Source organism: Sus scrofa, chromosome 17, assembly GCF_000003025.6.
Source record: "Sus scrofa isolate TJ Tabasco breed Duroc chromosome 17, Sscrofa11.1, whole genome shotgun sequence".
Classification (NCBI taxonomy): Eukaryota; Metazoa; Chordata; class Mammalia; order Artiodactyla; family Suidae; genus Sus; species Sus scrofa.
Window position 1 is genome coordinate 61,731,864 of NC_010459.5, and position 25,742 is coordinate 61,757,605.

General features: G+C 68.0%; 1 protein-coding gene across 2 annotated transcripts in view; it reads right to left on the minus strand.

Moving 5' to 3' along the window:
• LAMA5 (laminin subunit alpha 5) overlaps positions 1-15,932 on the minus strand; it is a 49,426-nt gene extending 33,494 nt beyond the window's left edge. For both annotated transcript variants that reach the window (XM_021078218.1, XM_021078217.1), the window contains exons 1-6: positions 15,600-15,932; positions 11,174-11,326; positions 2,734-2,851; positions 1,915-2,033; positions 1,658-1,828; positions 1,410-1,507 (exon numbers count right to left, since the gene is read on the minus strand). In XM_021078218.1, the coding sequence (XP_020933877.1) occupies positions 1,410-1,507; positions 1,658-1,828; positions 1,915-2,033; positions 2,734-2,851; positions 11,174-11,326; positions 15,600-15,893 (953 nt within the window). In that variant the 5' untranslated portion in view covers positions 15,894-15,932. The remainder of the gene's footprint in view (positions 1-1,409; positions 1,508-1,657; positions 1,829-1,914; positions 2,034-2,733; positions 2,852-11,173; positions 11,327-15,599) is intronic.

Here is a 25,742-nt window from a genome sequence, read left to right on the forward strand (position 1 = left end):
AGGCAGCTCGTTAGATCCGGACTTGGTGCAGTCGGCGCACCTGCTGAAGAGCGAGGGCTCCCACCGCCATCCACAGACCCAGAAGAGAAACGCGAGGGCGGCCAACTGGCAGCTCAGTGTCTGTGTCGGCCCCAAATCCACGTGTGAACCCCCCCCACGCGACAGTGCCTGCGAGTGAGGTGATTAGGTCATAAGGGTGAAGCCCTGTTCACGGGACGAGCGTCCTCATAAGACCCCCGAGAGCTCCCTCCCCTCCCCCACTGACACAGTGAGAAGACCTACCCACTAGGCCATCTGCGAACTAAGAAGGGGCCCTCAGCAGCCTCCAGAACTCACTTCTGGGGTTTAGAAGCCACCCAACCTGTGGCAGCGCGAGCGGCCCAAGACACCAACCAACAGAAACAAAGCAGGTGACTTCCCAATCGAGGGACGGGGCAAAGGGAGCAAGGGGCTGAGCACAGACCGGGCGGGCAGCCAGCCTGCAGAAAGATGGCGCCGGGACGGAGGTGGGAGAGGGGATGCAGGTGCAGGCAATGGTGATGGAGGCCGAGGGGCAAGGACACGCCAGCTGGCAGGAATGGGGTGGGTGCGGGGAGAAAACACAGGCTTACATTCCAGGACACTGGGGTGTGAGGCTCTGGGGACACACCCCCACGCCGGGCGCCCTGCTTGGGGAGCTGAGCAGCGGCGTCCGCGCCCAGGTGCCTGAGTCACGGTGGATGCCAAAGCGCGGCTGGCAGGCAAGGGCAGGCCCTCCTCTCCTCCGAGGCCAATTTGGCTGCCCGGCAGGCGCCTTCCCAACCATCACCTGTTCCCACTTGGCATGTAATTTCCCAGAGCAATTCGCTGCGCCCAAGCTCAGTGCCTGCAGCTGCAGGCAGGAACCCACGCCCCGGGCTGTGCTCTGGCTGGCTGGGCCGAGGGTGTTCCCAGGGCCTCCCTGAGCTCTCCAGCAAGTAGGACCCCACCCCTCCCACCTTCACACCTCTCAGCCACACCTAAAGAGGCCCGGGGTTCACCCCTTGGCAGGGTTTGGACTGTGAGAACCGGGGTGAGCTTCTGCACTGCCTGGGCCTCAGGGCCTCTCCTATCAATTGCGGTTGGGCAGAGCAAGGAAACTCCAGAAGGAGGGGCTGCATGGTCTCCCCGGCAGGGAAGCAGCAGGAGAAGCCCGCCAGCTCCCTGCTGGTGCCCCGCAGGGTGGGGGCTCCAGGAGCCAGGTCGCCTGCGCCCCACTCAGGGAGCTCCTGCGAGGCTGCACAGGGCACCGCCCCTCCACCTTAGTGTGCACGCGGGGGAATGAGACTGCGGGTGAGGCGCCAGTGCAGGTCACGAGGGCCGGTGGCATGGTGGGCAACGGGACCAGGCCTCCTCCTTGTCAGGGTGGGCAGGGGGGCCTCGGGTCTCACCTGAAGGGGTCTGCGGGGTCCTTGGCGTCACAGACATCCGCGTGCCCATGGCAGACGCAGCGGCCGCCGACGCTGATGTCCTTGATGCTGTAATAGTACTGCACGCCGCGTGCGCGTGCGCGCGCTAAGCTCCAGGCGCCCGCACCTGCCCCACGCGGCCCCGCCCCACGCGGCCCCGCCCACGTGGTCCCTGCAGCCCCGCCCCCACCGCCCCTGCAGCTCCCTCCCCACGGACCCCTCCCGCTCACCCGGCGAGTGACCGTGGGGTCCCGCAGCGCCTTGCCCATGAGATGGCCCAGGAGCGTGTTGGTGCGCAGGAAGCGCAGGCGGATGTTGGTAGCTTTGGTGAAGTCACGCAGCAGCGGCGAGTAGGAGAAGTTCATGGCCCCTGGGCGCCCATTCACTAGGGACACCACGATCTGCGGAGGACGCCGAGGGTCAGGCGGGGGGGCGGGGGGACCGCCGGCTGAGACCCTGCCCGCGCCGCCCCCCGCCGCCGCCCCACCTCGCCGTTCTCCAGGGGCACAATCCGCGAGTACTCGGTGCTGCAGATGACATCGTCGTCCCGGGAGATGCGCTCCAGCGTCCGCGGTCCGAACCGCTCCAGGCAGTCCCTCTTGGAGGCTGGGGGAAGCGGCCGAGGGGTGAGGTCGAGGGCCCAGGGCTCGGAGAGTCCCCAGAGCGGCCCTACGGCCGCCGCCCCCTGCCTTCCCAGAGCCTCACGGCCTCAGCTCTTTCTGAGCCGCCAGGATCGACCTGGAGGCAGGGTTCTGCTGAGCGTGGCGCTCTGGGGGACACCAGGGCCTCCTGCAGAGGACACGGCGCCGAGGGCACCTGCGCGACCTGGGCTGCCCTGCCCGTGCCTCCTGATTCTGAACTTCCCCAGGCTTCCTGAATTGACACCTCGGGGTCTCTGCTGTGCCTGTCCCCTCTCTGCAGCCCTCCCTTCCTGACTGTCCTTCATAGCACTGCCCGCCCTCGCTCTGGGCCCCGGAGTTTGTGTCCTAGGCCCGCCTGATCCAAGCTTCCCCATCAGCATGATTGGTCAGGGCTGCCCCGGGAGCAGGGGTGCAGAGCTCCTGTGCTCTCCTGACCAGGTAGCTGAGCCACCTTTGCCGGCTCAGGAGCTGCCAGGGCATCAGGCCAGTCCAGAGCCAGCCGGGAGACGGCACCAGAGACTTGGGGCACAGCCAGCCCCTCCAGCCTGACCCACGTAGAAGCCAGGCGTGAGGGCGGGGCTGGTGTCCACAGATCCTGAGAGACCACGGCAATGGCAGCCCACCCTAGGGGCACCCTGGCCAGCCCCCCGCTCCGGGAGACTCACAGGCGAAGTACTGCCATGGCTGGTAGGTGAGGCCGAAGTCCGTGGAGCGCTCCAGCACCCAGAGGTCCGGTCGAGGGGAGTTGGCAAACTTGATGAGCACATAGGCCACGTGGAAAACCTGGGGGCAGGGAGTGTGCAGTCACCCCGAGACCCCTTCCCTGCCGCTCGCGGCCCCGTGCCCGCCCACCCCGTGAGGCGGGGCTTGAGGCGGACATCTGTGGGTGTGGCCCCAAAGGCCAGGAGCAGCCAGAGCACACCCCGAGCAGCACTCCCCTGCTTGCTGGCCGGCCCGCGGCCCCGGAGCCTGCACCGGGGGGCAGAGATGACCCTAGAACCCAGCATTTCTAGAGGGCTTCCCTCTTGGGCCTGGGGTGGTTTAGGGCCCAGCCCAGCCCCAGGAGCTCAGAGAGCCACGCTGTCCTTCAGGCCGGGGCTGCACGCAGGCCTGACGGGGACTGGAGTCAGACAGAGCCCACTCGGACACCCTGACCACCGGGCCCAGGCGGTGATGCTGGGCCAGGCAAAGACAGGAACTCACCCCGCCGTCCCCGGAGCTCTGGTGGCTGGCCTGGGAAGAGCCAGTGCCCCAAGGCCCCCCGAGCCTGGCCTCCTGGCACAGCCAGCCAGTAAGCCCCTGTCCCAGCCCCACCCTGGTCACCCTCCGTCGTCATCAGAGCCAACTCAGCCCTGCCCTTTCACCCACTGACTGGCCTGTACCCAAAAGGCCCCGGAGCAGGCAGCACGGAGCACCCAGGGCCCGGCCCCCACCTGCCACTGTCAGGAGGCCCCAAGAGGGGAGACAGACTGGAAAACATGGCCTTTGCAAAGCTGGGCTGGGGAGACCCTGCCCACTCGGGAGTCAGAGGCTGGAGCTTTGCTGGGCACCAGGCACCCAAGGGCAGCACCTGGCCAAGGGCGGGGGAGGCTGCTCTTCCAGAGGCACCCAGAACCCCCAGGTGGCCCAGGCCCACCTCTGCTGCTCCCTCCCCGGTCTCTGCCTGACCTCACCCCCGAGAGGGGTCCCTCCCCCACTGCTCTGGTCCTCCTGGTCGGGGGTCAGCATTCCTGGGCGTCCCGGGTCCTGAGGGCACCGTGGGGCCCCTCCTTGGCTGACTGCCCCCGGTCTTGGGCTCCCAGCGCCCGACTCTCCAGCACAGCCCCCACAGGGCACTTCAGACACCTCCTCTGAGAAGCCCTCCCGACTGCAGCCCATCCACACTGACCCGAGGGTCCCAGCACCCGAGGCCTGGGGGGTGGCTAATTGAGAGGCAGCTGCCCCCTGGAGGCTGAAGGGCCCCTCCAGGCTGGGGAGCTGGGCTCTCACTGCCAAGGGCACCCCCTCATAGACACAGAGACATAGCATGAGGTCCCCATGTCAGCACCTGGAGCAGGCGGCCCTGGATACCAGCCTCCAGGAAAGGGTTCTGGGGCCACTGAGAACAGCCCGTAGACTCAGGCAGTGCCTGGCCAGTGGCCTCAATGATCAGGCCACCAAGACCCCCAACAGGGCGGGCACCCAAGCACAGTGCATGTCGGCTGTGCCCCCGCAGACGTACCTTTGGGGGTGGCACCCGGTGCCCACCCCCGCCTCAGCCTGCCCTGCACGGTGGCACGGGGGAGGACTGTGGCTTCAGACCTCGCCACTCTCAGGGCCAGTCAACCCCCCACCCCGCCTTGGCCCCAAAGCAGAACAGGGCCGCTGTCCAGGCTGGTCTCTGCGCCAGGCCTGGGCTCCAGGGAGACCCGGGCAGGGCCGGCAGGGGCCCCGAGCACCCAGTCTGCACACGGGGAGAGTGGAGGCCTCAGACGGGGACAGACACAGCCAGTGAGCATGCATCGTGTGGAGGGCGCCTGCCCCCAGGGGGCCCCCAGCCCACCCTGCCCCCCAGGGACCTGCTGGCCAGGGCCCCGAGCCTAGGCCCACATGGGACAGAGTTGGGGTCCCCTCTAAGGAGTCACCCCTCTACCCCTTGTCAGCCTGCAGCCACAGCATGTCCCCCAGAACAGCAGAGGGGCTGTGGACCCTTCCTGGCCCCAGCACTGGGGAGGCCAGGCTGCTGTGAATCCAGCCGTGGGGGCAGGGGCGTAAGGTCCCAGGACCCTGACAGGCAGCCAGTGAGTCCTGCTTTCCTGGAAGGCCTGGCATTGGCAGGGAGGGGCCCAAATCAAGCCAAGAGTGGCCTTTTCCCGGGTGGGGCGGCGCAGGCCTATTCATCCCCAGCCAGGCTTTGAGGTCATCTTTCACTCGGCCCTGCCCGGTCAGGGGAGGGAGCCCTCAGGCCTCGGGGGGATGGACCCTACACCCGGCAGGCACCCTGGCCGACCCTCAGGCATTCCAGGAAGCCCTGGGGACCTCGGCTGGCCCCTTTGCCAGGAGGGGTCTTGGTGCAGGAGGGGGCGTGGCGGGTAGGGGGCACTGGCCAGCAACATGGACTGCTCTGGGGGCGGCAGCACGGCCCCCATGGAGATTAATTAGACACTCTGGCCAGGACCCCCAGGGCCCACCCCCGCCTTTCCCTGAGTGAGGCCACCAGGCTGCACCCTCTGCTGGCCAGCCTGTCCCTCCCCCAGGTCGGCAGGCCGGTCGCATTTTTCCCAGCTGAGCGCACTTGCACAAATATTGACTTGAAGACACCAATCAGGCAGAACAGGGGCAGCGTGGAAACTTCCGCCCCCAGGCCCGGCACGCTGGCTGTGCTTCCAGAAAGACCCCTGCCTTCTGTCCGTGTGTCCACCCGGTCATCTGGCTGTCACACAGGGGCCCCGGCCTGGGCTGCAGAGATGGGAAGCATGCGATCGGCTCTCCCCACCTGTCCCCAGCCTGGGCCCGGCTCCCAGGGCCACACAGCCACGCTGGGCATGGCCTGGGAGCCTGTGCCGACCCCCGGCCTCCCTGGACATGGCTCTGCCCACACCATCCCCCGGCCCCCACCCGCTCAACTCTGCTCTGCTCAGCTGCCAACTCTGGCCGCCCTTCCCTGCTGCTAGAGTTCTCTGCAAAAGGAAAAAAAAAAAGTCATTTAAAGCAAAAGCCAAACAAAAGCCTCCTGAGTTATTTTTAAAAATCTGGCTATTTTGGGGCAGGCACGTCTCCAGGACAGCAGCCGGACCCGCCTCTCGGCCATGGCCACCCCCAAAGGCCCCCACACCCAGCCTGAACTCCGAAGGCCTGCCCTGGTGACCGTTGCCTGGTGGTGGGGGGGGCAATGAGGCCTGGCGAGCATGAGACCGGGGCTGGGGACCCAGGCTTTGGTGGCTATATGGCCCTGGGTGGGTACAGGGCAGTGGGACAAACACAGCTGAGGTCAAAGGCCAGGGGTCAGGGCACAGGGCTTTTCACCATGGTGTGCAGGCTCTGAAAGCCCTGAAAGGGAAGATGCCACCTGTCCCCGGAGGTGGGCCGGGGCCAGAGCACATGCTCCGTGTCCAGAGGGGAGGGAGCTGGGGCTGTAGCCGGAACCAGGAAACACAGGGAGGGCAGGAGAGGAGCCTGGGGCTCAGACCCCACCAGGGTCTCTGGAGCCCCAGGGATGGAGGTCAGAGGTGACAGCGGGCCAGCAGCCTCCTGGGCTCAGACACCCACGTCCCAAGAAAGGGCTAAGGCTGGAACTCCTGTGAGCCCAAGGCTGCCCCTCTGCCCCGGCCCATCTCGGGGTGGGGGCACCCAGGCCTTGTGCCCTGTCCGGGGAAGGAGGGGGCCCCCCGCCCCCCTGCTGGGCCCGGCAGCATGACTCACCAGGCAGCCTGTGACTCAGCCATGGCCCGGCAGGAAACAGGGCCCCGGGCCAGGCCAGGGTCCCAGGCCATGGCTGGGGGGGGGGCGGGGCGGAAGCCCCTCCCAGGCCAGGCATCCGGCCAGCTCTCTGATCGGCACCCCAGGGTGAGCCCCGGGGCACCCTGACCACTGGGCCAGCCTTCGAGGCCCCTTGCACTGAATCCACCTGCGTCTTCCCCTCAATCCCCCGGCCAGGACCCCCCAGTTTGCCGTCTCTCCAGTGCTCCTGCCCAGGACAGAGACCCCATCTGGAAACCTCGGTAAAGATAAGCCACAGCAGGGGCAAAGGCCCGGCAGGCGTGTCTCCTCAGGCCCCCAGCTGGGTAAATAAGAATGGCCATCTCCATGACTGGAGCCCAAAACAGGCCACATGTGGACACAGCTCCAGGAATGGAAAAGCCCCTGCTGGGAAGAAAAACAGAACATGGAAACACAGAGAGGGCAGGCAGAGGCCCCGGGGACCCTGACTGTGCACGGCAGGGTGGGCAGCACTCGCGGGTGCGGCGCAGAGCCAGGTGGGCACTTTCAGGGAATGGGTAGGGGTGGAAGGGCTCTGACGGCTGTGCAGGAGCTCGCCAGCTGGAGTGAAGAGCAAACGCCCCGTGTGGCCCAGCACTTCAACGGAGCTGCGCCTGAGGGGGTTCAGAGACCCCCCCCCAGCACCCAAGGTCTGTCTTGGAGGCCCCTTCAGGCCCCCAGCTGGGTAAACAAGAATGGCTCCCAGCTGAGGCCCAGAGCTCCCTGCCCGCAGCCCAGGCCCCGCTCAGGCCAGATGGTCAACCCTGGCCCCAGGAAGCGGAGTTTATCCCAAGGGGATCCCGACACCCAAACAGTTTAGTCTCCTGAGAGCGGTATCACTAGAGACCAACGCCACCGCATTTGTTTAAAAACAGACCGCAGACAGGAGCCCTGGGGCCCCCAGAGCCTGGGGGAGGCCAGTGTGAGGTGGCAGGGCACCCATGTGTGCCCAGAGCGAGCAGAGCCGAGTGTGCCAGAACGGCCGGGTGGGCGAGGCGGCAGCGGCACGTGCAGGGCAGCTGGGGGTGCAGACCCCACCCCGCCACGGGCGGCCTCAGGACCCCGTGTCCTCTGAGCAAAGGGACCAGCAAAGGCAGGAGCTCGAGGTTCTCAGGCAGGGAGGCGGGCTGTGCAGGGCTGCCACCCTGCCTCACGCTGTCCTCCCCAGGGAACCAGCCCCCGCACCTGTCCAGGCCGCTGGGCTCTGTGACCGGAGCCTGCCCAGCCTCAGCCGAACTTCCTGTCCCTTCCCTCCAACAAGCCCGCTGACCCTCCTGGGGCCCTGGCCACCTGCCCAGCTGGGCCTGGACAGCCAGGCCAGTGGCCATGACCTCATAACCCGGCAGGCCAGCGGGCATGCCGGGACCAGGAGGCCTGTCCAGGGAGCCCCGAGCTGGCCCGTCTGGGGCGGGGGGGCACTGGGGTGGGCAGCTGCGCGGGGAGCCGGGGTGTCCGGGGCCCTGGCCCACGTGCAGAGGGGGACCAAGGCCCAGCCCCTCCTCCCCAGCGGCGCTACGGGGGTCTCGCCCTCGGATGGTGGTCTGCTTCAGAGCTTTGCTGCTTGACCCGCCAGCTGGTGGGGGCCCAGCTGGCGCCCTCCCCGCCTCCCTGCGGTCCCCTGGGGGCCGGGGCAGAGTCCCCTGGCCCTGCCATTTCTAGTCCCCCAACCGACACTTTTGGCCTCACATGCAACCCCCGCAGCCTACACCCCACCTTTACCTCCGCTGCGCACCCCCCCACCCTCCCCCGCCCCTCCCCCTCTCCAGGCTACTCCCCTGAGAGCCAGGGCTGGGCCGGGCCCCACCCAGGGCCCAGGAGGGAATCGCATTCCTTATCTGCAGCTGCATCTGGGGAACAAGGGCACAGCCTGCAGGTTGGGGCGGGGGCTGCGGGGAGAGCCCATCCCCAAGGCCAGGCCACCGGGGGTGCCTGGAGAGGGTGGGGGACTCGCCCTGCCCAGCTCCGTGAGACCACCTGGGCACAGGGCTGGGTGAGGCTCCTCCGGCAGGAAGCAGGCAAGAGCGTGCAGGTGGGGATGGGGGGATCCCTGCTGGGGATCCAGAAACTGTCCCCTTAGTCCCCAGCTATGGGGGGGGGCTGCCCACTCTAGAGGACCCCAGCTGAGGCGAGCAGCCCACAGGGGTCAGTCCTACAGCTCGTTCTCGCGGGTCTGAGGGCTCCTGGTCGAGGCCCACGTGGCGTGCGGGGCAGGGAGCAAAGGGCTGGGCGTCTCCATATCCCCCCCGCCCCCCGGCCAGGACTCAGCTCCTGGGTCTCAGTTTCTCTATCTGCAAAATGGGAGGAAGAGGGTGCGACGGTGCCCACTCCACCCTGGGCAAGGGAGGTCAGAGGGGATGAGGGTGAGCCGAGGACAGCGGGACAGGCAGGCTCCACCCCTGGGCAGGAGAAGGGCTGCAGGCCAGGAAGTCCTGATGCCCAGGGCCGGCTGCACCCCCCTTTCCTGGGGCATCCGCTCCAGGTCCCAGAACAAAGGCCACTGGCAGCCACCGCAGGGGGAATGCCCAGCCCCACTGCCCTCTCGGCCCCAGGACCTGCGCCTCAAAGGACCCCCGCCCCCAGGGCCGGGCTAGCTGCGCCAGGCCCCTCCCACCCGCACCAGGGAGTGTGCCCAGAGGGCCCCGCCCTGGGGACACCCTCCGCCTGACTGGGACCCCAGCCGTTCCCATCCCCTGACCTGGGGGGACTTGAGGGCACAGAGCCCAGAGTCACTGTGAAGGTCGGCTGGACGCATCTCAGGCCCACTCCACGAGGCCCCCCAGCACTCTAGCCGTGTCACCTCCATCCTCCAGAGTCCCCACTTCCGACCCCACGTGGGGCTCCCTTGCCAATGCAGGTCCAGGCCTCTGTCCCCTACCCCCTCAAGCAGGGCACCCCAAAAGGACCCAGTCACTGCGCAGCGGCCGGGGGAGGACGGGGCGCTGAGCCGCTCTCTGAAGGGGCCCGCGGTGAAGGCGGGCGCTTCCTGTGGAATTCCACCGGGGCTCAGAAACAGGCGGGGAAGCGGGTGCCCTTGCGCAAGGAGCTGGGACCCGTGTTCTTCTGCCCGAGCCAGCTCCACGGCGCTCAGGTGGGCTGCCCCCTCACCCCCCTCCCGTGGGCGGCTGGGAACTGGGTGGGTGGGTGGCTGGCCGGGTGGGGTGGGGAGCCGGAGCCTGGGTAGCTGGGTAGCGGTGGGCAGGCCCCAAAGGAAGGAAGGGCGGGGAAGGGAGAAAGAGAATGGCCAGCTTACGGGCTGGTCCATCTCCCCACAAACAGCGCTGGGGGTGGCCCCGTCCCCTTTTGTGTCACGTCTCAGTTGGGGAAACTGAGGCTTGGAGCGGCAGGATGCACACACAGCCCAGGCCCAGCCGCCGGCCCACTTCACACATGTGGACGCCGAGGCTGGGAGGTGGGGCCACAGCCCAGGGCCGCCGAGTTCCCCCGCCGCCAGCCCCACCCAGCCCAGGCCACTCATGGAGACCTGGCCATCGTGCACCCAGCGAGGGCCCTTGCCCCACCCTCGTCTGGCCAGGCTTGTCCCCAGAGGTGGCGCGAGAAGAGCCCAGCAGCTCGGCAGCCCCGTGGCCGCACCTGGGCAGAGGGCACACAGGGTTGTCCCTGAGGTCGTGCCCAGGCTCCAGGGACAGGAGAGCACAGACGTGGGGCAAGCCCTGTGAGCCGAAGGGAAGGAGACCCAGGCCCACCCAGACGTGGGCCAGGCGGCCCCGCCAGCCCCGGGCCCTAACAGCTAACCCATGCCCCCCGGAAGTCCCAGGTCTCTCACTGGGACTTGAACCCACTCCCCACCCCCCCGCCCAGCTGCCCTCCAGGGTCAGGAAGCACCCAAGACTGTCCCTGCACCTCCCCGCAGGGCCTGCCCCTCCAGCCACCTCTCCTCAGACAGCGGGACAGAGGCTCAGCGAGGGGGAGAGACCCCACCAGGTGGCACGCCAGCATAGTAGCAAGGCCTGCCTGGACCTGCCGTCCAGCGCCCCCACCGGGCCCCTGGGAACAGGGATGGGGTGGGCAGGATGGACCTCGCAGCCGACTCCCAGGCCGGCCCATCTACCTGCCCCCGCCCCGCCCCACCCAGGGAGGCGACGGGCCTGCGGGCCCATTTCACAGGCCGGGAGACCAAGGCCAGGCCCTCACGACATCACCTGGGGCGCGAGACGGCCCGTGGGCGTCCAGCCCGCTCCTGCCTGCGCACACCCAACCCCTCGGTGGCCTCCCCGGTGCAGCACAGGTATCCCAGGAATGTCCACTTCCGCGGCCTCCCCCGCATTCCCGGGCCCCTCCCCTCCCGCCCGCAGAGGATTCCTGAGCAAACACCAGGGCGCCTGGCCAGGGGCCCCAGGGGCTCGCAGCATGTGGTCCCCCCTCGTGCGGTGTCCTCCTGGCTCGGCGCCCTCGCCCTCGCCCTCCCTGTGACCTCTCCTGGCCCCCCATGCAGCCCCCCGTCCCCGCGCACAGCAAGGACGTTGAGAAACAAACACGAGGTGCTCACTGCCGCGCCTTCTGCCCCAGCCTCTGCTCCCAGCCTCCGGGCCGCCGGCTGGAGACCTCAGCTTCCAGTCCGGGCCCCGGGGGGGCCCTTCTTCCAGGCACAGGGGGGTCGGGCTGCGGCAGGCACAAAAGGGACTCTACCTGGCCCAAGTCCAGCGTGACGTTGACCTCGTTGTACTCCAGGCCACGGGACAGCGGTGGGCTCTGCCACCAGCGCTCCGTGCCGTCAATGGCGTTGCTCGCGGGGTGTGCCCTGTTGCTGTTTGCTGCCGTGCAGATGTCACAGTACTGGCCCTGTGGGGGGAGGGAGAGGCGGTCAGATGGCAGGGAAGGGCTGGGAACGCTACCCCTGCCCCGTCACCTCCCGCCCCCGCTGGCCCCACCTCCCATCCAGGACCCTGGCCCACCATTCACTCATTCTCAGGGCGGGAGAGTGCCTACAGCATCCTCAACCCGGGACGTGGCTCGTGTGAGAGACAGCCGCACCCGTTACGGAGGAAAGGAGGGGGGAGGCAGAGGGGCACCCACTTTAGGCGGGAGAAGCACGAGGGGCCTCTCTGAGGAGGTGGCATCTGAGGACTCCCCAGTAAGGCGTGGGCTGGTTCCCCAGGCAGAGGGGCTGCCTGTGCAAAGGCCCTGGGGCAGGAAGAGCCGAGGCGTAAACAGCAAGAAGGCCAGGAGCTGAGGGGGCAGGGCACACGTTACTCCCCCACCCCCACGGCCGCTGCAGGGGCTTCAGAGGGCTCGGGAAGGATGGAGCCAGGCAGGACCTGAGGAGTGAGGTGGGGCTGTAGACGGAAGACTCCTCCCGCCTCCACCAGCCTATCCCCCACACCTCCCTGCCAGGCTCGCCCAGAGCCAGGCTCGCCCAGAGCCAGCTGGATTAAGGTCTCCTGAGAGATGGAATTAAGCCATTCCGGCAGCCTGTGGGGACAGGCCCCAGAGTAAGCACGTGTGGGCAGACGAGGCCTGGATCTCCTGGCTCTGCCGCTTCTGAGTCTGGGACATGGCCAAGTCACAGCAGCCGCTGAGTCTCAGTGTCCCCATCTGCAGAGTGGGGGCAATGCTGCCACCTGCTTTGTGGAGCTTGGCAGCTGCTTCTGTCACGGTCCAGCCACCTGCCAGGGGCCTCTCCTCTGAGGAGACAGAGGAGGCTCCCAGCATCTCCCAGCCTGCTGTCCCCCTGAGGAAGGAGCAGGTGCTGGAAGCGGGGGGCGGCGGGGGTCAGAGCTGGGCCCTGGCTGCTGGCTCAGTGGAGGCCCAACCCCCCACCCAGAGGAAACCAGACCTGCCCTCCCTTGGCACACAGCGGCGCACAAAGGCCCTCGGAGACTTGGCATTGACTGAGGCCAAGAGAGGCCATGTCTGGGACATGGGGCTCCAGCCTCCCAGGGGGCCAGACCTCTCCTAGGAGCTGGAGGTGGGAGCGTGGGAACTGCCCTGCCCCCCACCCCCAGGACGGCAGCTCAGAGCCCCAGGCCTCCCCACACCAGGATGTGCCCCCTCCCTGGCTCCTCTGCGCAGGTTTCCGCAGGGCACCTGGATGGCAAGGCCAGGAGGCGGCTGCCCAGGCACCACGCCGCCCATCCAGCTGCCAGGACCCCTGCGGACCCGGCTCCTGCCTGGGGCCCTGGCACCCTGGCCTCTTGCCTTCCATCTCAGTTCAGATGTCACTTTCTCAGCAAGCACCCCCCAGCTCTAGACCACCCAAGAAGCTGACCTGACAACCCCCCTGTGTTTATTCCACCTCACGAGCTGGGGAATCGGCTCCATTTACCGCCTCCCTGGGGGGGGTGCACCTGCCTAATTCTTAACTGTGTCTTTGAGGCCACCCTCCAGAGCCATCATACTGAGGGGCTACCGCAAGAGGACACCCAGAAAAGGACACCATCTGTACAGGCCATGCCACCAAGGTCAAATGGTGACCCCCAAACTGGAACCGGGGTCTGGCGCGCAGACCTGTGGGAGCTCCCAGGGAGGGCAGAGGTGGGGTCCGAGAGGCGCGCGGGAAGCATGGCCACATGGGGGTGGGCCGCCTGGGGCTGGACGGGCTGGGAGGCTTCTCGGAGGAGGTGGGGAGGGCCACCTGGTTGGGGTGGGGCCTTCCAAAGGCTGCCTGGGTCAAGGGTCAAAGGCGCCAAAGGTCAACGCCCCGCGTGGCCTCAGCAGGGCCCCTCGGTGACGTGGGCCCTGCCGCCCTCTCTGCCTGACTTGGGCTCGCAGTGGACAGGGCGGGAAACCCGACTCCTTCCGCCCTGGGCTGCAGAGGGTCCTGCTGGGAACAGAGCCAGGAAACAAGGAGGGGTGATAAGGACTTCCCCTCCCAGTGAGTCACCATGCTGGCAGCCGAGCCCCCAATTGCCCCGAGGGCTGCAGCCTGCTCAGAATTCCCCTGATGCCCACCTGAAGTCGCAGGGCCAGATTCCCAAGCAGCCCTCTGCCCACCCCAGCTGCCCACAGGACCACCCGGCCCAGAGGCCCAGCAGGGCTCACCCCAGGCCCCGGCTGGCACACCCCCCAGCCAAACCCCACGGGACCCCTGGGAGCTGCTGGCCTGCAGCCTTGGGCCTCCGCCCCATCCTCCCTGGCCCACTCATCCTGCTGTCACAAGACTGGGTCTTGGGACGGGAAGCTGTGCCCGGCCACTCGGCCCCAGACAGAGCCCTATCACCAACCCCAGGGGCGGCCAGGGCGGTGTGCAGACTGGCTGCCCCCAGAGGAGACGGCAGAGGCTCCAGGGGGTACAGCAACTCGCCCGAGGTCACCAGACTGTTCAGGTCATGTCTGTTGGCCATCAGTCTTTCTGGCTGGTCCTTCTGCCACATGGGCAGCCCCAGCACAGGGTGCTAAGGACCGAGGGTGCAGACTTTCAAAGGGATGTCTTGCCTCTGACTTGCTAGTCTGTGCGCTGGGGGGTCGGGGCAGGGCTGACGTTCTCACTCAGGGCTCCCACAACGCCATGGCCACAGCCACTTGCCAAGAGGTCCCTGTGTGGCAGAGGGCTCCCCAGGCTCCTCAGGTCAAAAGCTCGGAACTTCAGGCGAGGCAGGCATGGCGTTGTGCCCATGTTACAGATGAGGAGCCCAAGGCTCAGGAAGGGAAGCCACACAGCGAAGGAGAGGGGCTCTGATCCCGGGCCACCAGCTCCTGCGCTGCTCCTTTAAGCACCACGAGGGGGCAAGGACCGGCCCCTCCCTCAGGGATCCACGCAGCTGCCCCTACTCAAGGGCCTGGGCGGGCAGCACAGGGGGGCAATTAGGCAGTGACCCGGAGCTGGAGCCTGGAGCCTGGGCTGCTGAGCAGCAGAATCCCAGCTGAGCATCCTGGGCCGGGAAGTGGGGGTTGGGGGGCTCAGCCAGAGCCCCCCACCCCGCCCCTTCCCCTGACCTGGCCCAGGTGCACTGAGGGCTGCTGCTGGGGAACCCAGGTCCCCCTCTGACCCCAGCCAGATCCTGGCCTGGCTTTAGGGCTTCCCAGGCTTCAGCTTCTCCATCTGAAGTGTGGGCTTGAGACCTGCTGCTCAGCTGTGCAGAGCTTTGAGGAGAGTCCAGGTGTGTCCAGGAGCCCAAGGGAGAGGACCTGCTGTCCCAGATGGCTCTTCAGCACCAGCCCCTCCGCCTCCCCCCAGGGCCCAGGGAAAGAGGCAGGCCAGGCAGAGGCTGAGGGCAGGGAAGGGGCCCCAGCTGAGGCGGCCCCATTCATCACCCAGCCCATCACTCCACTCACCAACTCCCTCCTCCCTCCCCCAGCCTCTCCTACCAGGAAGGTGGCAGCCGGGCAGGTCCCTGGAGGCTGAGGCTCAGGTTACAACAGCCCTGGGGCCCCCAGACTCTCCCTAAGCTTTGGCAGGAGTGGGAAGAAGGGCCTAGCATGGGCTAAGCAGAGCTCCTGGACACCCTGGATGTCCCCACGGCTGACCTGCGGGGCGGCGGAGAGGCTGCCCCTGATTCCCCAGGTCAAAATCCGTTTGTCCCCCTCCCACCTTGAGGGTCCCACCCACTGGCTAAACCCCCACCGAGCACAGCTTCCAGCCTCCCCTTCAGGAGGGAGTCTCCTAAATCTGGCCCCAAAGAGCAGCGCCCTGGCCCCTCCCGCCCCCATCCCCGTCCCAGCCGGTCGCCAGCAGGTTCCAGCCTGTCCCGGGGGAAGGCGGAGCGGGTCCGCCCCCTCCCCACAGGCAGCCGGCCGCGGAGGCCAAGTTCCGCCCTCGCCGGGATCCCGGGACTTGGGGCCGCCAGGGACCAGGCACCCTCCCCGCCCCGCCCCCCACCGGCCCGCCGCCGCCGCCGCCGCCGAACTCGCCCGGGGCCGCCGCGTTGCGCCCGCCGGGAGCGACGCGCACTTCCTTGGTTGAGCCAGAACGGCTGAGCTGGGGTCCCTTCGGTCCCACGAAATGCGGAACCCGCGGCGGGGCGGGACGCGGGCGCTGCGGTCGGCGTCCGGGCTCTCCGCGGCGCGTGGGGCCCCCCGACGAGTCGGGCTGGAGTTCGCAGCGCGAGCCCGACGCGTCCCCCGCGCCGGCGTCCCCGCCCGCCCGCCCGCGCCCCTGCCCCCGGCCCGCGCTCACCTGGATGGTCTGGTTGGGGTCCCCGCCGGCCACGGGGCCCCCCACCAACTTGCAGTAGAGGTCCTCGGTGGGGCGCGGGGCGCCGCGCGCCGGGGCCTCCTCGCCACAGGTGGCCGAGGCGGCGATGCGGGCGCCCTCGGCCAGGTTGAAGTAGGGCGGGTGCAGGCTGAAGCCGCCGCCCTGCGCCGCCCGCGCCCGCGCCGCGCCCAGCAGCGCCAGCCCGGCCAGCAGCAGCAGCGGCGGCGGCGGCGCGGGGCTCCGGGGGCCGCGGGGCCGCGCGCCCAGCTTCGCCATCTTCCAACTCCAGGGACGGCGGGCGCGGCGGGAGCCCGGCGGGTCTGCGCGCGGCGGCCGGCCCGGCTCGGCTCGCTCCGCCCGCGGACGTCAGGCCCCGCCCCGGGCCGCCCGGGCGCCCGAGCCCCGCGCCCCGGGGAGGGGCGGGGGAGGCCAGGGGGAGGGGCGGCCGGCGGCCTTAACCCTTGGGACCCCGGCCCGGCCGGCCGCCCGGAAGGGACACCTGCTGGCCTCGGGCCAGGCCGTGGGAACGGGGCCCGGCGGCGGCCCCCAGGGCGTGGTCCTGGCTGCGGGCGGCTCCTCGCGCCCTCCGGTCCCGGGCCCCCGGCGCGACCGCCCGCTCTCCGCGGTCTCGAGGCTCCGCTCTTTGTTTTCCGAACTTCGGGCACCTCGGCGGCCGAGCGCCCCCGGCGGCTCCGGCCCAGGCGCCGCGGGCAGGAGTCGGAGACGCTCGCCCAGAGTCCAGCGCGGGGTCCAGCCCTGGCGTCGGTCGCATCTACGGCCCAGCCGTCCCCACCCGCAACCCCAGAACCAGCCCAGAGTCCCGAGCGATCTCAGACCCTGGAGACCTGGGTCCCCGGGACTGAGGGGGTGAGCTGCGAGCGCAGCCTCGCTGCCCCCTCTCCCCTCGCAGATTTCGGGTTTTCTCCCCTCAGACTGGCCCCCGCTTCTGCCCCATCTGGCAGGTGTGCGCGAAGATGTGCTCTGCCGGTGCTGGAGGGTGGGGGCCCTGCAGGAGATCCCATCTGCGGAGGGACAGGGACACCTGGATTGGGGTCTCCACGCTTCCCTGAGGAGGCCAGGTCAGATTCAACCCCACCTGGCTCCCCCCTACCCAGGGTTCGGCGTATAAATACTCTGAAATTGGGAAATGGATCAGGAGGGATCAGACCTGTGGGGCCCCCTGCAGCTGAAGGGAGGATGCTCAGAGCCCCACGGGTGCGAAGGAGGACAATTATTAAGTACCTATGGTTTGCAGGGCGGTTGGGGGGTGCCCTGCTTTGGGGCACTGGACTCCACCATCTCTGTTTGCCAGTCAAACCCTCCCACTCTGGACAGGAGCTCAAGGACACTGGGGAGATGGGACTGGACCTAGAGGCCTGAGGCCCAGCTGTTTCTGCGTCTGGGTGACTTCGGCCACTGGGTCTCCTCCCCTCCGGCTCCTGGCCCACGCTGTCCTCAAGGGAAGCCCTGATGGGGTGGGGCGGGCGCAGCTGCTGGGCTGGCGGCTGCCCCCATTCTGTGAGCCAGGCCAGCCGGGTGTCTGTCCCACGTGGGACCCCCTGGACAGTCCTGGAGCCGAGTAAGTGCCTGGAGTGGCAGCCAGCTGGTCCCGGCAGTGGGGGTCCTGCTCCAGCAGCTGTTCCCAGAAGGTTGCACCACAGGCCACAGCTTCCTGGCTGTCCCTGGCCTCCTGCAGATCCTGAGTCTCAAGGGGCTGGAGGGCCGCTTCTCTCGGGAGCTGAGAAATAAGCAATGGGGGCCCCTCCCTCCCCTCTCCCTCCACCTGGAGGCGGGCAAGAAGAGGGGGCTCCCCAAGACAGGGAAGCTCCTGAGTGGGGGAGGGACTGGCGGGGGGACAGGCGGGGATGGGGGTGGGGGGGCAGGGGGACACCAGCAGGAATGTGCAGACAGGTCAGCTCTCCAGCTAACTTATGATCCCTTGGGAGGGACAGACCAGACGCAGAGCTGCTGGGTCCCCAGACGGGGGATTTGACCTGCCGGCCCTCAGCCCTTCGTACTGCCCGGAGGTCCCCTGCAAACATACCATGGCAGGGCCCTCTGGCCCTGGCACCCCCTTGATAGCTGGGAACCCTCCCACCCTCCACCCCCCAGGTCGAGGGAGGGGCCAGCGGGCTGAGGTGAGAGTGGGAACCCTCTGGGCCTCCACCGTCCAGGACACAGAGCAGGCGGGAGGGAGGGCGGCTGCCGAGAATGCGCTGAGTCAACCCAGCAGGAGGGTTAATCCCGGGCTAGCTTCTCCCCGGCTGACAGCTGCCCCAGAGCAACTGGTGGCCTAGGCCTGGGGGGGCGGGGGGCGTGGGAGGAGTGGGCAGAGGAGGAGAATGTGGCGAAAGGGGCTGGGTGAAGTCCCCGCTCTCTGCCCCGCCCCGTGCCAGCTGCTGTGCCCCAGCTGGGCAGGAGGGAGGAGGGCTACCCAGTGGCCTCATGGGAGGGAGCCCACCTCTGCCCACCTTCACCCCTGCTGCCCATGTCCCATGTCCAGCCACTCCTTTCCAAACGGCCCAGGGCGTGTTTGCTCTGACTCCTGGGCACCCAGCCGCCCATCCTGCTTATGAACCGGGACACTGGGAACGAAGGTCCAGGGTCAGTCAAGAGCACAGGGGGAGGGAGTCGGTCTGTCCTTCACTTTCTCCCCCCCACGTGTATTGGGCACCTTTGGGGGATATTCGGGTCCCTGATGTAGTGCCCGCTTCCCAGCGCTGCCCCACAGGAGAGAGGTGCCTGGCCCTGGGAGCCGGGAGGTGGTTAGAGGGCCGTAGAGGTGGCCTGTTCTCTGTCCCATTAGGCTCTGGCCATCCCCCACGGGCTGACCCCAGGCTCAGAGCCCTTCCCCACACAGCCCCAGGGCAGCAGGAGCCCCAGGACCTGAGGGAAGTCAGCAGGTGGCAGCCTCAGTGGGGAGCAGATGCTCCAGGCTCCTGGTGGGCATCCAGCCAATTCCCTCTCAGCCCCCAGGATGTGGCCTCTGCCGTGGGGCCTGGACCAGGGAGCCTGCCCTCAGGACAGCAACCCTCACCTGAGCTGCCCCCTGCCGACTCCGACGGTATCCCCAGGGGTGCCCCATCTGCGGGACAGCTGTGGAGACCAGCAGGCCAGGCCACGAGGGACACACCTGCCCCAGCGGCCCCAGGAGCAGCCGTGTGGGGCGCCCCTTACTCTGTGCTCCCTCTGTAGCATCCGTGCATCAGAATGGGTCATGGATACTGGACTGCCTGTCCCGGAGCCCAGCTCTCAGGCCGGCTGGGCGCTGTACCCTTGGGAGAAGCCCACAGTTGAAGTGGGTGTGAGCAGTGCTGCATGAGGCGGAGGAGGCCCGCGCCTCGGCCTGCGTGCAAGGGAGGCTGCACACTCTCAGCTGCTCTTTGCTGGGAGTGTTTGAGCAGGATGAGGTTTCAGAGAAGCCAGGCTGTGGTTTGGAATATGTGGGGTGGCTTTCCCTCCCCCAGGGCTGCCCCCATGGCCTTCCAGGCCTGACTGGTGAGAACATGGGCCGTTCATCGGACAGAGGGGCGGGGCGCAGGCGCAGGGCTGATGCCGGTGGCTGCTGCGTCAGCCTTGGTCCAGCCCAGTGCGTGGGGCAGGATGCAGACCAGCTGGGTGCTCTGAGCTCTCACAGCTGAGGGGAGGCCTCCTGAGGTGGTAGACCCAGCAGGTCTGGCCCCGGAGCTCCCAGACTCTCAGCCCTTGCTCAGCCCGGAGCCCTCCCCTGGCCTTGGGCTCGCATGGTCCACTGTGCGGCCGGCCCAGCGCTGGGAGCTGAGGGGCTGGAGGCCAGCGGGCACCAGAAGGGTAGGGCCAGGCTGGAGTCCCAGCATTTCCAGCACAGGGAGCATCTGGGTCAGGCTGCTGGACCACCTCTGGGCACTTCCTGGCCTCCAGGGTATGTGGCCCTGGGAACCCTCAGGGATGCCAGGCATTGGGTTGGTCCCAACCAGCAACAGATGGTTTTGAGCCACATCCTGCCAGCCAAGTCCCCTCCTCGGGAGCCCTCTGCCCGGAGCTCCGGAGGGTCTGCCTCTGTCTGCTCTGTGCCCGGCTATTAGGGCACAGGCCCCAGGGTGCCCATCACAGGCCTGCCCCTCACAGGCGTCCTATGGGGACACTGCATATTGGGGGCATGGACCTGAGCTGCCGGGCCCCCAGGTCCTGGGCTCTCCGCAGAGGTTCCCCAAAGCTCTTTCCTCCTGCTCAGCTCGCCTCCCTCCCAACTGGTGTTGACCGGCAGGCCTAGAAAAAGCACATGGAGCCAGGATGCTCGGAAACGGGGCTCAGCGACTCTCCCACGGGGCGGGCGGCGTGCTTTCAATGAACACAGAACGCAGAGCCTGGACCGGGCAGGAGTCCAGAGTCTAGGGTCCAGCTTGAATGCCCCCTCCAGCAGCCTCCTCATCGCCAGCTGAGTGTTGGGGATCCCCTCCCCCGCTGATATGGGGGTGCCAGACCAGGTCACTTTGAGGGCTGGAACCCTCGCAATGATAGCTATGGGTGCTGTACCTGCTGGGCCCTGGGCCCTGGGCCCCGGGGCCCGGGCTGGCACACGCGCCTCAGCCCGTCTCCTCCCAGGCCAAACAGGGCTTCTGCCTGTCCGAGGATAAAAGCCAGACCCCTGACTGCAGCGCCAAGCCCCGGGGTGGCGGCGGGGGGGGGCTCTCTGGTCAGTTGGCACACCCTCCAGGCGCTGCCTCCCCCTCTGTCGCGTGGAGACCTCCTTTGGCCTTGTCACCTTCCCTCAGGAGGGGACAGAGCCCCTCTGTCCCCTGGCCTGACCATCTGGGCCTCTAGGCACCGCCCCAGAGAGCCAGCGGTGGTGCACCTGCCCTGATTTCTTGGATGGGTTCGTGTTGTGAATGAAAGCCCGCCTGCGGCCCTCTTGCCCACCCTGCCGAACCCTCACCCCCAGGCCTGGCGAGGAGGCGCCCAGAGTGCTCCCTGCATGAAGGAACAGACACCCTCTGTGGACCGGCTGCAGGGGCAGGTCCGTCCAGGTTGTGGAGCAGTTTAGAGGAAGCCTCCAGCTCCCAGGAGAAGCCTGGCTGCTGGGCCCCGGGGCCCCCTCCCAGCCCAGGGTCTGTGAGCAGGAAGAAGGGGCAGCGCGGGCTGGGGAGGGGGCTGCAGAGAGAGGCCGTGGCCTGTGCGGGGCCCAGGCATCAGCTTCCTGGCAGAGAGTCACCTTCCTCCCTGGCTCATTAGACACCTGCCCTGCACCCCGCCCTTAGCTTGGGGACAAATCTCAGACCCCATCCTTGGGGTACAGGGCAGGGGGCCTTGGGAGCCCCTGGGGAGGGGTCTGGAACCTCGGGGGCAATCCAGCCATCTCCAGAGAGCAAGGGGGGGTGGTTCAGTAACGGGGCTGCTCTTAGGACCCCAGATCCAGGCACCGCCTGGCACCTTGCGGGGTGGGAGGGGTGGGGGGGGTCCAGGTCTCGGATCCCAGGTCTGTGGGGAGCACGTGGGGTGACCCAAGAGCCAAATTTACACCAGTCTCTGCGTTCCCTGCACAGGATTGGAGGCTGAGGGGGGGTAGGGGGGCCGACGTTTCCGTGGCGTCATTTTTTATCCTATTGGCCTTCGGCCTCCATGGTCACCACCTCCCGCTCTGCACTCCAGACGAGCGAGCTGCCCTGGGGAATACACGCCAGCACAGCGAGAGGGGTGGCACCCTGGGGCCTGGGTAGCCCCTGCCATCGCTCCCAGGTCAGGCCCCAGCAGGCCCCTCCCCCGCCCCCCATCCCTGGGGGCCTGGCCAAGCTCTGGTTCCCAGGGGGGGCGGGGCGGGGTGAGGGCTCTGCAGCTTCTCCAGGAGGTGCCCACAGACGGCCTTATATGGCCAGGAGGCCTCGCTGCCCAGGAGGAATCTGATCCCGCAGGAAGGCCAGGGACCCAGCGCTGTGCCTGGGGCAGGGCCGGAGCCTCTGGAAGCCAGAGGAGCCCGAGCCCCTCGCCAACTCTGGGACAGCTGGTTGGGGGCCTGGTGGTGAACCCTGGGTATCAGCCACCCTGGCAAGAGCAGCCAGACTGGGGGTCAGGCTGCCCCTTCCAACCCCACGCAGACCACACCAGGTATGCCCACTCCCGGCCTGCCATGGCCTGGGTCCAGCAGCCCCTGCTCTGGCCTTGACCAGCCAGGTCACGGGCCCTCAGCAGGTTGCCTCCCCCAACCCCCAGGGGCTGGCCCAGCCTGGCATCGGCCCTTCCCTCGGAGCCACGCCTGGGCACCGGCTGGGCCTCACCCTCGCAGCCTCCATCTCTCCCTCCATCACCTGGCCTCTGTGTGCCCACTCTCCCTCTCCGGGCTTCTCACTCTCTCACTCCCCCAGCCCCGCCCCGCCCCGTCTCTGTGTCTCCTGTTGTCTCTGTCTCTCCCCACACACCTGCTGCCCTAGTTTGCCTGGGACGCGCGCGCTCTCCCCACCTCTGCCCCCCTTGCCCCTCCAGGCCTTTGCACAAGCCACACCTTTGACCAGGAAGGTCCCCCACCCTCCAGACCCGGCCCACCCTACAGACCAGCTCCACGGCCCCCGAGGCCCCCAGTCTGCTGGGCATTCTCCCCTCATTCGACAGCTATGTAACATTCGCATTTATTTCACTTCATCTTATAACCTGATTATTTATTTTGCGTCCTGAGCCCTGCTGAGCAGGTGCTGGGCCATTGTGGCTGGAGGCCGGGACCCCTGTGCCCGTGGCCTTTGCAGTGGCCTGGAGCCCCAGGTGGGGGCAGGCAGGCCCATGGGAGGGGGCCGAGCACCCAGACCCTCGTGGTATTGCTCCCTCGTGGGTCTGAGGGCCACAGCACAGAGTAAATAATACCTGCAGTGAGGGTGTGGGAGTCGGGGCCCTTTGCTGCCGGTGGGGACACAGCCAGTGTCCCATGGGTCCCACACTCTCACTCCCAAATCCCACCCGTGAACGTTCGTGGCAGCCCTTTCCCTGCCAGCCTGGAAAAGCCCAGGTGCCCATCAGCAGCTGAGCGGGCGAGCAGGTATGAGGTGGTCCAGGCACGCGGCCAAGTGTTTGCTGAAGAAAAGGCTCAACACCCACACGGCCGCTGCACGCGAGCTGGGAGGCGGGCTCCTGGGAGAGGCTGCCTGGTCTGGAGCTGGGGGTGCACCTGGGTCACCGGCCTCTCCCGGGGTGGAGGGGGCAGCTCAGCTGGGCTGGTTCGGGCACCGCTTACCTGGGAGTGGGTGCCTGTCAGGTGGAGGGGGCGGAGGCAGAGTCACCTCTGGGTGCCAAGGACCCCCCAGCCACACACACACACATGTAAACACACACACACATACACACATGCACACCTACACAATTACACACACACCTATGCACACAAACACACCTTCACACACACACTATACACATGCATACATATGTACACACATTCACACACACACACACACACGCATGCACATACACATATCCACACGTGCATGCACACGTGTAGGGCGGGCCTGTGTTTAGGGCCGTGGTGAGGACACGCAACCCTCGACAGGGAACTGACCCAGCCTGGAACGCGGACCCCCGTGGGCCTCCCACCCCGTCCTCGCTGAGCGCCCACGGGGCCCCCAGTCACACGCAGGCTCGTGCCTCGGAGGCCTGATGGGGAACGTCACCCTAGGACCAGGCCTCCCCCGTCCCCTCGACAGGTGACCTGACAGGGGCTCCCCCAGGGCCCCCCGGGCTTCCAATGCCAATGACACCTCTCGTCGCCCCAGTGTCATAAAAGGAGGGCTTGCGAGTTCAGAAGACAGGCAGGGGCATGGAGGTGGCGCCCGGCTGGGCCGCTGCCCCCCGCCCCCGCGCCCCTCCCCAGTCCCTCTGCCACAGAGGTGGGGGTGGGGGTGGGGGTGGGCTCAGCTCCAGGCCTCCGTTTGCCTCAAGTTTCAACATTTACAAAACTTTTGTCCCGAGGCTGCTCTGGGGAAAGATTTCCTAGAGGAATGTAAACACAAGATGGGGAGGCTCCTGCCAGACCCCGGGCTGGGGGCTCGCGGGAGCCTGGCCTCCCTCTCCCAGGGGACCTGGGGGTCTGAGCCCGGCCCTCCCAGGAGCAGTGGTGAGGGTGGAGGCGGGCAGCGGAGCCCCTCCCTGGGGGCCGGGTCTTTGTGGCCCCCGTGCTCCCGGTCCCCTGGGGACTTGCCGTGTGGCCTCAGGTCAGAAGTGCTACCTCCCTGGCCCGGGAGCAATGGGGCTGACCGTGCCTCCTGCCTCGACTTTGGCCCCAACGCCCCAGCGCCCAGTGGTCTTAGGGAGTGGCTGTTTCCGGGGCCCCGGCTCCTGCTTGGACGCTCACAGAAGCCCACCTGTCAGAGGGGAGATGGAGGGTCAGAGCGGCCCTGTGGCCTCCGCCTGTCCCCAGCACTGCGACTCCGAGGCACGGCGATGGGCCGCTGCTCAGGGCTCGGGGCTCTGACCTGATCTCCCAGGTGCTCACTCCCCGCCACGAAGGCTTGTCCTGGCTGGACAAGTGCCCACCGCCTGGCTATTGAGGGCTGACCCTGGGTGCCCTCGGCAAGGCCCTGTGGCACCAGCCCCGGAGCCGAGCAGGACAGGGCCCACCAGGAGGTTGTCTGGGTCGGCGGGAGGCTGGCTCAGGCTGCCCTCAGGGCCTCCCGGAACCGCCACCAGGAATTCCCGGAGACCCCAGCCCCGCCCACCCAGGGGAGGAACACGCCGAAGCCAGGAGCCGGGAGGAGGGTGTGAGGGGGCCTCCGCCTTCTGGAACCCTCCAGGCCTGGCAGCGGATCCTGCTGCCCTCCCTGCCCCCACACAGAGAGGGCGCCTGGTCTGTCTCTCAGGCTGCAGGGGCACTGCGGTGACCAGTGTGAAAGGGCTGGTCCCTGCAGGCCACATCCCCTCCCCGGAGAGGCCTTCCCTGACCCCCCCCAGCCTCTTCAGGGAACACTGCCCTTTGAAGTCTCCCTGCAGGGCCGTCCTGGGCGCTGCGGGACAGGGCGGCATCCCAGCCTCCATCCACTAGTGGCCAGTGGTGCCTGTCCACCCCTGCTGCGACAGCCAGCACTGCCTGTCGTGTGTCGTGGGGGGGTCTGGGAGAAGACTCCCGCCCCGGGCCTTCCCGAGACGACCTGCTTTGTCTTCTTCCCCAGCCACGAGCTCCCCTGGGGACAGGGCCCCAGGACAGCCACCGCGTGGGGTCACAGCAGGCGGGGGCGATGGCACATCCTGGGGTTTCAGGGTCCCAGCACAGCTGCAGAGCTGGGCAGGGAGGGGGAAGCTGCCCAGGGCTCCGAGGAGCCGGCCGGCCGGGCTGAGCAGGACAAGCCCGGGCCAGACCAGCTCACCTGGGGCAGGAATGTGGATCCCGGCACCTTCCTCCCCCGCTTTCCAGGCCACACAAACCTCCGCCTGCGGGCACGTTCCTGCAGCTGCCAACGCCCCTGCTGGCTGGTGCTCAGGGGCCGGGCAAGCCTGAGAGCGGCCTGTGCTGCCCGTGGGCCTGGGGACCTTCCTCTCTGATCCACCCCTGGCCCCCAGCTGGGCGTCCCCACGGCACAGACAGAAGAGAGGGGTGGGACCTCCCAACCCGCCCGGCTTCTGACTGCATCGCTGCCTGAACTCCCGTCCTGGCCTTTCTAGGGCTCCGCCTGGGGCTTTGGGGGCGACCTCTCCTCCAGCACACTGCACCTCAGCCCTGCCTGCCGCAGACCCTGGCTCCCTGGCTCTGGGGGAGCCACTTCCTCCCCCGGGGCCTCGGTTTCCTGCTCTGTGAAGTGGACTCACAACTGCCCTTCCTCACGGGGTTGCCCTGGGGCCACCGTGGGGGCCCGACCAAGGCTCGGTTCACAGGCAAGAGGAGCGAGGCTGCGAAGGACACGGGGTGGGAACGCGTGGCTCCCTGACCTTGGCCGCGGGCAGCTGCCCCTGGATGCGCGGTCCTGCGCGGGGCGGCTGGGCTAACCCCCACGTGTCCCGAGGTAGGAAGGGCTGGTCCGAGTTTACCTCCCAGACAGACAGACCGACCACTGGACCGTTCCCCTGGAGACACCGGTGACAAAGGGGCAGGCGGGTGACTGGTCGTCCCCTCCAGGTGCACAGGCCCAGGGTGCCCTGTCCGGTTGAACCCTCGCCTCCACCCGCGGAAGGAGGGAGAAC